At 54.5% G+C, this 11673-nt stretch overlaps 2 protein-coding genes across 2 annotated transcripts; both read left to right on the plus strand.

Moving 5' to 3' along the window:
• Positions 1-1153: 1153 nt before the first annotated feature.
• On the plus strand, positions 1154-5935 carry VOLCADRAFT_97893 (uncharacterized protein; the record flags this gene model as incomplete). The annotated part of the gene is made up of 12 exons (XM_002956774.1): positions 1154-1234; positions 1308-1393; positions 2100-2206; positions 2687-2885; positions 3109-3241; positions 3712-3836; positions 4247-4338; positions 4635-4669; positions 4790-4791; positions 5085-5151; positions 5433-5558; positions 5786-5935. 12 exons carry the CDS (start codon positions 1154-1156, stop codon positions 5933-5935), a joined length of 1203 nt encoding a protein of 400 aa, XP_002956820.1.
• A 664-nt stretch (positions 5936-6599) lies between these two features.
• Positions 6600-10109, plus strand: VOLCADRAFT_97894 (uncharacterized protein; the record flags this gene model as incomplete). Its single annotated transcript, XM_002956775.1, has 5 exons — positions 6600-6884; positions 7482-7736; positions 8155-8483; positions 8795-8860; positions 9212-10109. 5 exons carry the CDS (start codon positions 6600-6602, stop codon positions 10107-10109), a joined length of 1833 nt encoding a protein of 610 aa, XP_002956821.1.
• Between the last annotated feature and the right edge of the window lie 1564 nt (positions 10110-11673).

The raw sequence follows: 11673 nt of genomic DNA on the forward strand, positions 1-11673 counted from the left end.
GCAATTGCCGAGGCCGCAAGAGGGCCATGGAAACTTATTTCCGTGGGGGACTTGGTATGTGCGGCAAATTTCTTCCTCCTCCTCAAGTCGAATTGCAGATCCGGGTGGTCTAGGGAGCATTGCAAGATATGGATGATGGGACAAGCGGGGCCTGATCGTTAGCGGTTAGCTAGAGGAGGAGAGGATGATGGGTAGGAGGCCATGGCTGAAGGGAGCCGCGCATGTCCTGCTGGATGTTAGATAGTCGTGACTGGGGAAGTGGGGCGCCAGCTGGCTCCCCTGGCCGGTTGGGTAGCTCCGCAGCGTCGTGCATCATGCATGATGGGAAGTTGTATTGAACCGAACAGAAGCTGTGTAGATAGGGGGGTGGTCAGGGGAGGTCACCGCATTGGCAGGAAGGGACTTAATCCACGCTGAGATTCAGACCAAAAAACTGCACTTGCTTGAACGAGGGCTTATTCCAGGTGAACTGTTGCATGTGTTGACACGTTCCAGGGTTTGATGTTTGATGTTGGGCAATCTGGGTCAATAAGTCCATCGCACTCAGTATCCAGATCTCCCCTGATCGCATATTTGAAAGGTTTTCGTATGCTTCGTTGCCGCCCGACTCATAGTGGCTTTATCGGAATCAGCTGCAAAGCGCGCAGGTTGAAATGGTTTTGTTCTAGCTTAGTGTTTCGCTGACAAGCGGTCTCAGTCCGTGCCCACATCATTTGCTTATCCGTAAGAGGACACGGTTTGTCGTCGTAGTACTTGTAATCTTATTGACCTTTGACTATACCGCTGTATAAACATCGTTTTTCATGTCGTACAGGTACGGGTGACCCCCGGGTCCCTCTACCAACTTCCATCCTCTGACTGGTTCTTTTCCACTAGTCAATTAGGACATGCTTGACAATCAGTCTACGCACAGCACATTAAGCCGCAGCTTAGCAGAATTGAAGCAATAATTTGACTGACTGAACCTCCCAAAAGCTGCCCTTGTAAGCAGCTATGGTTTTTTTAACGGCACATACAGTAGTTTACAGAAATTGCTCTTGAGGCCATGCTGCTGTTTCGAAGTCACGTGCAAGCTTGCTTCTTACGCCCAGCTCACTGCATATGGTCCATAAACCTGGCAGTGGCACAACTGCGATTTCACTCTGATAAGACTATGCCAGTTACTACCTCGCAAAAGGGGGACTACGTCGCGCGACAGGTCGGTGCCGACTGCATCGATTTGAGCGTAGGCCAGGTGAGCGTTTATCATTCAGTACGCAACATCGCAAGCCATACTTTACTCCAACAACCCTTGTACGCAATTACAGCCAAGCCCGACCCTCCTGCCTTTACAAACGCTAGCAACAGCGGCCTCGCATCGGCTGGGTTCTCCGGACGCGGAGCTCCTATTACAGTAAGACCATATGGGTTGCGGTCTAGGCAATGTATGTGCATTATCCTCGGTTACCACTGACAAGCAAAAAAGGTGCGCTGCGGCGAGTATCTTTTAAGAAGACTTGCACTTATTTACCTCCGCACGGATGCTTGTAATGATGCGCTAAATCACACAAACTCCACAAACTCTGCCTGAAACGAGGTCGATAGTGCGGTTAAATTCAATAGGGAAATAAATATCTCGTACAGTACGGTGGGTGGGTGCGGGTTCGGCTAACACCGGAAACTGCGTACATAAGCGGACTGCGCTTACCCATAGAGCTGCAAAATCACAGGACTGCAATCCATAAAGCTCGCCAGGAAGCCGATTGGGGCGCGGAAAGCGGCACCAACGGCCTTCACCCACAAGCGAGTCGAAGGACACCATTCATGAGTGGCCCCCCGCAGTAGCCTACCGCACTTGTTATGTTCATCTACCCCATCTCCAGGCCTACCGTTGTTAGGCCTGCTTGCATGTGACCATGGCCAAACCATACTTCACAACACCGCAAAATGGGGAACATTATCACATATCACATAAACACATATCACGCACTTATACACACGCACACCACGCTGCCACATGCTGGTCGCCTGTCCGGCCGCTTTTTATGCCTCTTTTGCACCGGACTTCAAATCCCAGGTTCCTGCCCGCTGTTGTCGTACCATTGTACGGCAACTTGTAGGTACGGCCCACGGCAGGGCTACCGATCCTTCCGACAGAGCCTTTCCTCCTTCTTGTCCGAACGGTACGGAGTTGCCGTACATCCCGAGCATTTGATGGTTACAGCAGGTATATACCGTCTGTGTGGTCGTACGGCTTTGTCTGGTGTGTGGGAGGGTTCCGATTGGGGCTTTAGGGGAGGTCACGAGGCGGGCGGTGATGGGATATTGAACATTGAGCCCAAAGCCCCATTGAGCACCATCCCCCCCACACACACATCACCACCACCAGCAGTATTTGTGTGCCGCACAGCCTTCATCTGCCCTCGAGCGGCATAGACATCCTGCCATGTACGGCCTACAAGTACATGTACGGCAACTCGTGCTTGTCGTAAATACCCGGAACCATCACCGGGTCTCCTACCCCACCGCAGTGGCAGATCCAGTATGTACGACATGGGGTACCCTTGTGAAGCAATCTCCCGCGTACATGGGTCTTTTTTAGCATCGAAAGGGTCTTTACTTCCTGATGTGGTCTTTATGGGCCCTATGCATGCAAACCCTTTGGCAAAGTCCCCCCCGTTACCTGGCTTTGTGTCGTACCGATCAGGGGTATCTCATGGTCTGGCTTTGGCCGTTGGTCGTTTGTCCCGGCCGGGTGACGTCATCGTGGTGGAGCAGCCGACGTATTTTCTGGTGACACCCATCTTTCACGATAACCACCTGACGGTTGTACCCGTACCAACTGACGAGTACGGCATGGTGGTGGAGGAGCTGGAGAGCTGGCTGCGAAAAGACCCCGCAAACCGGTGTGTTACCTGGCAGGACTGTTGGTTGTTTGCGGCTTGTGGATTGGCTGGTTGCATCTCTGTTGTTGCTGCTTTTTAGCTGCCACTCCCAACCTTCATGCTTTCACCCTCCCTTTCATGCATGCATGCATTCTCCCTTCATGCACGCATCTTCGGGTTCCCGTTACGTGCTTTCTCAGGGTTTGCCTATCTTTTCCCTCTCCCGCCACCCGCCCCTCTCCAGTCCCCGGCTCGTGTACACCATCCCAGTCCACAACAACCCCCGGGGAACCTGCATGGCACCGCACCGCCGCCGCCACCTCATGAGGCTGGCGGCGGAGTACGACTTCTATGTCTTAGCGGACGAAGTCTACCAGGTGCGTGCCGGTGTACGGTGTGTTTTCCTTGGCGGGTTCGCGGGGGAGAGGGAGGGAGAGGGGAAGGAAGCTCCAAGCTCGGGGGGCCAGGTTGTAACGGTAGGCGGCGATGTGGCCTGAGCGCCGTACTACGAGGGGCACCGTGCATCTGAGTGCCTTAACTCAGGACGACTCATGCCGCCGACGGCGGGTGGCTCTGCCTCCCCCCCCCTCCCCCACAGCTGCTCACCTTCCCGCGGCACAGCCGAGGGCCTGCAGGGGGTGACAACCGCCAACACGACCATGAGGGTGGCAGTAGCAGCGGCGGCGCTGGCGGCGACAGTAGCAGCGGCGGCGCCGGCGGCGACAGAGAAGGCACGCTACAGCGACAAGACTGCGACGACGTTGACGGTGCTGGTTCTATCAGCTACACGGCACCGGCCTCAGTCCACTCGCGCCGTGGTGTGTCTCCTCCTTTCTCTGCCACGGAGGCAGCGGATGCAGCAGCTGCCGTACCCGGTCCTCTTCGTTGTTATGAGTCATGTGACCCACGGGTCAGTCGGGTGGTGTCAATGGGCTCCTTCTCCAAGATACTGGCACCCGCACTGAGGCTGGGGTGAGATGAACAGAAATATGGGAAGGGGGAGAGGTGGGATTGTAATGCCAGCGTGTGTGTAGCATCCTGGGGCTGATGGTGGCTTGTGTGCCATCAGCTTGTGAGTCCTTTCCAGGTCAGGCTATGCAGGATACGACACTTTATTACAGCCAGTGCCGCGTAGGAGTCAGTTGAAGAGGTTGATACATGTAGGGATGAGCCCGAGCGAGCGAGTGGAGAGCGATTCCTGAACAGGTTGTTAGCCTGTGTGGTGGTTTCCCCGTATACCCACTACCAACATCTCACTACTTCCAATACCCCTACCTGCCCCTATCTCCCACAACCTCCCACACCTGCCCCTACCTGCCCTTACCTGCTCCCCTGTCTGTCCCCCACCCCACCCTTCTTCACATGCCACCCATTCCGCTCAGTTGGTTGGAGAGCAGCAACCCGGCGGTGATGGAGCGACTGCGGGGTGACGGAGTGATCAGCAGCGGGGGCTGCATCGCACAGCTCTCAACCGGTGCGCGTGTGTGTGCTTGCGTGTGCTTGCGTGTCCTCGCGCTTGCTTGCGTGTATAATATAGTATTGTGCAGGGTTATATCGTCCTTTGGTTTATCAATTGTTTCCCGGTTTGCGCTGTGTATGTGTGCTTCCCTGTGCCCTGTGCCCTGTGCCCTGTGCTCGTTTCTCCCTGGCATCTCCCCCCGCCCTCTGGCCCTCGACTCACGGACCCCACCAACCGCTGCCTTCCCGGCCCCCAACTCCACCGCCGCACCCACTGACCCACTGGTACCTACCCGCCTCGCGGTATCCCAGGTCTGGCACACAGCGCACTGGACCTCCGCTTGCAGGTGCGTGCACGTGTCCGCGTATATTGTACATCCGTAAGTATGTCGTAGCGGAACGTTGATACGTTAAAAATGGGAAGCGCACTTCTTTGAGTTTTACCACCCCCCCCCCCACACACACAGCGGTGCGGATAGATAGGCGAGGTGATAGAGCGGAATGCCAGCCTGACGGCACGGGGTTCTGTACGGCACGGGGGTCTGTACGGCACGGGGATCACCTGATACCAGGTATCCGCTCAGACCACTCGCCCCGTTCGCACCCCTTCCGCTCTACCTGTAATCGTGGGTGGGTGGGTGGGGAGTAAGCCCGATATTGCGCCCTACAGGAAGCGCACCTGGACGATATCGTACGGCCGCGGCTGGCGGCACGCTGTACGGCACTGGTTTCGGCGCTTCGTCGTCGTCTTCCTACTGGTAGCTGGATCCCAGGTTCCCTGGTTGAGCCGTTGGGTGGTTACTTCCTTTGGCTGGAGCTCCAGGAGGGGGTGAGGAACTGAGGAACTCTGGAGTGGCTCGAAATAATAACCACCATGACCATGTCTTGCGATACTATCGATTCAGTCATAAAAATAATAAAATGATAGAAACAAAAAAAGTTGTAATAAACTAATAGTTTGTGTGTCCCCGGGCTCAGCGATATCCCGTGTATGCGGTAGCTGGCAGCGCAGGAATTACTTAACGCCACCCTTTTCACGCTGCCTCCTCCATTCCCTTCCCTTTCCCTATCCCTTATCTTCCCTCTCCTCGTCCCCACCCTGGAGCGCAGATCGATTCCCGTCAGGTGCTGTCGGTGGCGGAACGAGGTCACGGTGTTCGCTTCACCCCGGGCCCCGTCTGCGGAGGGGGAGCCGCCAACTGCCTCCGACTGGCCTTCTCGTTCTACAACGAGCAGGTGAATGGCGGTGGCGGTTGGTGGTTTCGGAGGGGAAGCGGGGGTTGGTCTCTCGGGGTCTGAGAAGGGGTCGAGAGGGGGTATAACGGGTTTGTGTGTGAGTCCTCTCTCACGTTGTCCGTTCACCGCTTCGGTACCCTGATCTTATCCATGCCCTCCCGGCCAGTTAACCGCCCCAACATTGCAACAAACATTACACGGACATTATTTCACGTCTGCATGGACAGACACAAAGACACGTGTGCATGCTTCAGGAGCTGGAGGAGGGAGCTCGCAGGCTTGGTGCGGCTATTCGCGAGTACATGGAGCTGCAACAGGATGAGCAACAGAAGGAGCAGGAACAGCAACAGCGACAGCAGTTTAGAAGCGGTGTGTAGAGCGGCATGTGTGTAAACAGCAGGCAGCAGGTGCAGGTGTAGTCGTGGTACGCATACCAATAGATGCAGATACAAAAGGCGAGCTCCATGGCGAGGACAAGGAGCGATAAAACGGATTGGTTACTGGTGGTGGTGATGAGCTCGTTGCTGGTGGCTGCTGGAGGTGGCCTCTGTGTGAGGAGCTATCAAGTCGCTTCGGTGGTGCGCACAGCAAATTGCAATTGTAGGTTGTGCACTTGTGCTACGCGAGGAAACGTGCGCGTGTGAGTTTATTATGTTAATTCGTTAGGCGTTGAAGGTTATACGTTTTGGGCCTGACAACTCGTATGTCCTTTGTGTCGTAGCCAATCAGGCAAAAAAAATCATGGTGTTCTAAAGCGATCTCGACAAGCACTCTCCTACGTCTGGGAACAATCCATGGCAACGAAGCGGCTCCGGAACTAAGGGCTGTTAATCCGCGCCAGTTTCCTAAGCGGCATCGCAAACTCTTGAATAGCGTTGCAGATCATACGGCCTCACTGGCTGCGTGTATAATTATTCTTGTCGAACTGGCGCTGAGAGGCGCCTGATCTGTCACTGTATATAGTAAGGGAGAACCATACAAATAACTTGAGGATTCGAATTATGTGCTTCGGTTTTCCATAAAATAAGGAACAATAGCCATATGGGTATTTTCCTAGAGTACCCGGTAATTGTTTATCTGACGCTCTGCTTTTTCTCGCATGTCGTAACTGCGCTTGATGGGCCTTCGGACGTGTATGATCACGCACGACCGTCTCAACATGAAATACTCGAACCAACTACCTTGGGAGTCCGCGTCGTTCGGCCAGTATTTGCAACTATCCCGATAACCAGGGCTGGCCATCGAAATGTCACAGTGGCGCTAACAATCTGGCTTAGACGGGTGGGAGCAACGCATGGAGTATACGATATGCCACATCAGACCAAGGTAAGAATTAAACAGGCACAAACCCTCAGGCAAGGGGAGAGACAGGGTGCCATTTGGTACACACTGTTCTCATCGCCAAACCGGCCGCGTTCTTTAGTGAAGGCGGTCTCAAACTATAGCAGCTGTATAAGTGCATATATCTTCGTTTGGTGCCGCGTTCTTGCTTAATCGCGCAACCGCCGATGCGCGGCTGCAGCCACCGCCGACTCACACACAAACCTATCTACGACATTCCTAGGCCAGCGTTCATGGTGGAAAAAAGTGTCCTGCAATAGCATCTCCTCATTATCGCCCTTTACCTCTCACCACGGTATCTCAGTTCGCACCGGTCCCTTTCCACGCTCTCCCTCCCTCCGACCCTTGCCCTCTCTCCTCCGGGCTTATGGATGCATGCGCTGCGTTGTTTGCGTTTAACTATGTTCATGGCCTCTCAATCTTTTGCATCTCGACTCTTCACACAACCACCATAACCCACATCACTACAACACACATCACCATAACCCACATCATCAACACAACGCACATCATCACATCACCGAATAGACCGCCACGCATCTATCACCTACGTCTCCTCCCGCCCACTCACCCCACACACAGGACGCCCTCCGGTTCCTGGTGTGGGTGGACTCGCCCCAAAACCTCCATCTGCGGGTGTACGGCCACGCGGCCCTACCCACCGAGCACTCCACCTGGAAGCCCCGGCTGCTGGTGGAGACAGACCTATCGGAGCTGCCACTCCTAGAGGCGGTTCCGGAGCCAGGTGTACGGCAGTACGCTGCGGTACCTGGTCAGGCGATGCGGCCGTACTCATACCGGCTTGAGCTACCCGCAGGGGCAGGCATTTGCTTCAAAGTACGTCAAAGTGCGATTCGTACAATCTTGTCGTGTTTGTGTTGCTATTAGAGGAGGGCGACGATGAGAAATTGTCAGGCGGAGAGAAGTATCTTGAGGAGTATGTTGGGGCAAAATCTTCTTGGTATTCTGTTCGTTGGTGCTTTCCAGTTCTGTTGCGGTTTGTTGGCCGTTGAACCAGGGTTCTTGTTTTCGATTCGGGACGTTGACAGGTTTTTTTGTCTTCAATAATACAAAGTCCCACACCACCGCTAGGACCAAACCACCGCAAGGAGAATACAATACAAGTCCTACGCTGACAAAGGAAAAGAAAATTCTCAATATCGCATCACCCTAACACTTCTCCACACATACACCCATACCCACATTCAGGCATCCCTAAAACACCTAACACCATTAAAACCCTTGCCCTCCGCAGATTATTGAGGCCAGCTACCCCAAACATAAGGCCCCGGTCTGCATCCCACCTGCCGCCATCGACGGCATCTGCGACTCCCTGGCTCCTGCTGCCGGATTCAGTGCCGCCAAACCCGCGCTGTACACAGCGATAGGGCCCATCCGGCACGCCCAATCCACACGTGATTGGACGGACCATCAGGCACGGGTCGCAGGACGGTTAATCAACTACGTGTCGTACCATGTGGCTATGGGCGCGTCAGGGCTGTTGCAGTACACGGACGAGCTGATGCGCTCGTACTTGATGCGGAACGCGCAGATTGTGGAGCTGGTACGGCGGGGACATCTTAGGTGCGAGGTTTTGACTTCTTTCCGCAGGCGTGCAGGGGGGGATGGGGAGGTGATGACATACTGGAGGTGAGAAACCCGCAGACTTCCTCTCCTGGAAGGAGAGGGTTCAGACGGGAAGTGGAGAATATAGCGAATACGAGCACGAGCACGTATAGGAGGACTTGGGGCTTGGGTGTAACATGGCATATGTGATTATAGGTAGTGGGAAAATGTGGTGATGATTCTTAGACGCTGACAAGCCCGGCCTTGCTATACTATCCCCATCACTCCTCCCCCTTTTAACCCTCCGCCCCATGATTCCTTCCTTTCAGACTGGTCAAGTGGGACATGCCGGAGAGGGCCCACGACGACAAGGATGGCGCTGGGCGACCGTTGGGGTGAGTGCGGAAGGGTAGGAGGATGGCTACGGGCTGTTGGGCTTCCCAACCCCCAACCCCCTCCGCAGTATCGTGACCCACGTGAGGTGCCGTACCCTCAATCATGTACCGTACTCAACTCCATGCACCGAAATGACGATGCAAGATGACACCCCGCAACCAGGACCCCCCGTACGGCCCCATCCAGGCCTTTGTAGTCGGGCCTTACCCGATTAATCGTAAATCCTAGGGGTTCTCGTCCTGTGACTCCCAAACACACTTCACATCACTCAGTACACCCCTCAGCCCCATCCACGGTACACACGCACATACACACATACACACACACTGCCCCGACCCTCATTCCGACAGCTACAACTACGATCAGGCGCTGGTGTCCAGTCACGCGCTCCTCGCCACCTCGGCTTGCGGTGCCAATCTGGTGCTGCTGACCACCGACATTGACGAGTACATCTACTTCCCGAAGGCCGGCCGACGGTGGCCGGAGCCCTGGGGCGCTTGCATGGGGCCAGGAAGGGCGACTCTGGAGATGCCGGCGACGACGGTGCAGGCAGCAGCGTCCGCGGGGTCGGGAGATTCGAAGATGCAAGATCCGATCCGAGCACGGCAGGGCGGGAACCGGCGGCGGGAGTTACAGGCGGAGGTGGAGGTGGTCTGGAGAGATGACAGGGATGTAAATGGTGGCGGTGTAAGGCCGAAGTATAGCGTGTTTAAGGTTCAGCGATACGATTTGACGTCATCATCTGTGCTTCCGGATGATGAGTCACGTCTGTGGGCAACACCGGGTGCCCTGCCCAATACCACCACAGCCACCTCAACCACCGGTATTAGTAACAGCCAAAATGGCTTGAGGAATGGCTCCATGGACGTGTCTTTCCGGTCGGAAGAAAGAGGAGCAGGAGGAGGGCAACAGCAGGAGCAGCAGCAGATGCTGATAAGGATGGCGCCGCCGCACCCAATGTCCCGCTACGACCTGATACGTGAACGACCCATGGATTGGCTGTATGTGAAGCAGGCACAGCTGCCGGCGGCGGGCGTGGTCCTGTTCTTCGTACATGAAGGAGCGCCGCTGCACGGCGAGTCGCTGCTGGTGCACCACCGCTGCATGGTACTGCTGCATGTGCCTCACTTTTTCCGCTCCCGCGGTAGCAGAGGTAGCGGCAGTCAAGGGCATCGGCAGGGATGGCGCCCGTTTTGCCATTGGATGTTTTCGGAACCGGGATCTGACAGGGGCCTATCGGAGCTGTAGCAGATGTAGTACAGCAAAAGCCCGAGCTGTATCACAGCAAACTGCTGCGCGTGCGTGCGCACGTGCATGATTGCATGGGCTTTGCTGCAGTAGCAGCAGTAGTGTTCACGAATAACAGGGTGTTTCCACTTGGCCGGACACTATCTTCGGTACACTATGTGCTAGTATGGACTTAGTGTAGTGCTAGTGTGACGGTGTTTCCACTAGCGGCACTAAGGAGCGCCGAAACCAAAATTGTTTTCGTATTTTGAATGTTTTAGCGCCAGGGATTAATTGCTGATAATTAAGCATTCGCGTATTTAAGATCCGCTACGGCGCAGCCTGCGTCATGATGTCCGCCATGAAGTCCGCATGGTGCATTGGCAACGTCCGGCCAGCGAAGGAAGGCAAACTAGCGGTATATGTTTGCTGAACGTTATTGAAGGAGGGCTCCATTGCAAAATGGCGGTGTTCTGAGGCTGTCGGTGTTGGGCGTGCGCAAGTCAACGCGGCGTTTGCAGGAAGGAAAAAAGATAGCTGCTTACGTCTAAAGTCTATGGTCAGAAGGGAAATCCAGCTCATAAAAGTTGCCCGCCAAATAGTTAGTGCTAGGTACTAAAGTTACAGGGTGTTTCCACTGAAAAGTCTGTTTGTTAGCCGCGAAAAAGTTATTGGCGCGCTAACAAACCCTAACAAAATGGTGTTTCCACTAGTAGCCCCGAAACCATCTTTTTGCACGTCATTTAGCGCCAAAACACCCTAATTCGAGGACAATATTGTAGTCAGTAAAGGAGAAATGAGGGTCGAGGTTATCTTACAGGTCGTCGCCGGGCTCTTTCTGCGAAGCGGCCTGGGCGGCAGCATGGACATCGGCGTCGAAGCGAAGAGACGGCGCGCCCTGCAGGGGCTGCTGCATCGTTGCCATAAAGGCGTTATGGAGAGCAGAGATCATATTGCCAGAAGGAATCGGCGAGGGCGACTGGTTCTGCGACATTTTCGGTTCGGTCAACGACGCAGGCCGGCAAGCAGTCAGGGTTGTAGACTGAAAGTGTACAGAAGACCGGGTGCAAGTAGATTTCAAAAAGGAGCTCACAAAATTTTCGCGCTCAAAGTTATCGGACCTGATTGGCTGGTCCGGGGGTCCTGTAACTTTTATGGACTTATTGGACCGCTAACAAGGCCCCTGTTTCCACATGGGCCCTACGTTCTTCGCCGTTCCTTCGCCTCCCAACATTCCCTTTTCATTTCTATCATACATTTATATAGAATAAGCGATATTGCAAAAGAAAGTGAGCAAAGGCGAGGTGCCGGGTGAGAATTTTCAAAAACGTCGCTAACAAACTTTTCAGTGGAAACACCCTGTTAATGGCAGGTCTAAGGTCCAATTAACTTTAGTGTGCGCTAGTGCGGACTTACAGGGTGTTTCCACTTGGCCGAACACTAACACTAAGTTTGAATGTTCTTCGTCCTGGACTCGTTTCTCGCCGTTCTAAATGCATATATTGATACTACTAATGATAGTAGAAAATATTCATCAAACAAATTGGAGGTTGGGGCACTCCTGGCGGAGAACCGTAAGGCCTAG

The sequence above is a fragment of the Volvox carteri genome, assembly GCF_000143455.1.
Source record: "Volvox carteri f. nagariensis unplaced genomic scaffold VOLCAscaffold_65, whole genome shotgun sequence".
Classification (NCBI taxonomy): domain Eukaryota; kingdom Viridiplantae; phylum Chlorophyta; class Chlorophyceae; order Chlamydomonadales; family Volvocaceae; genus Volvox; species Volvox carteri.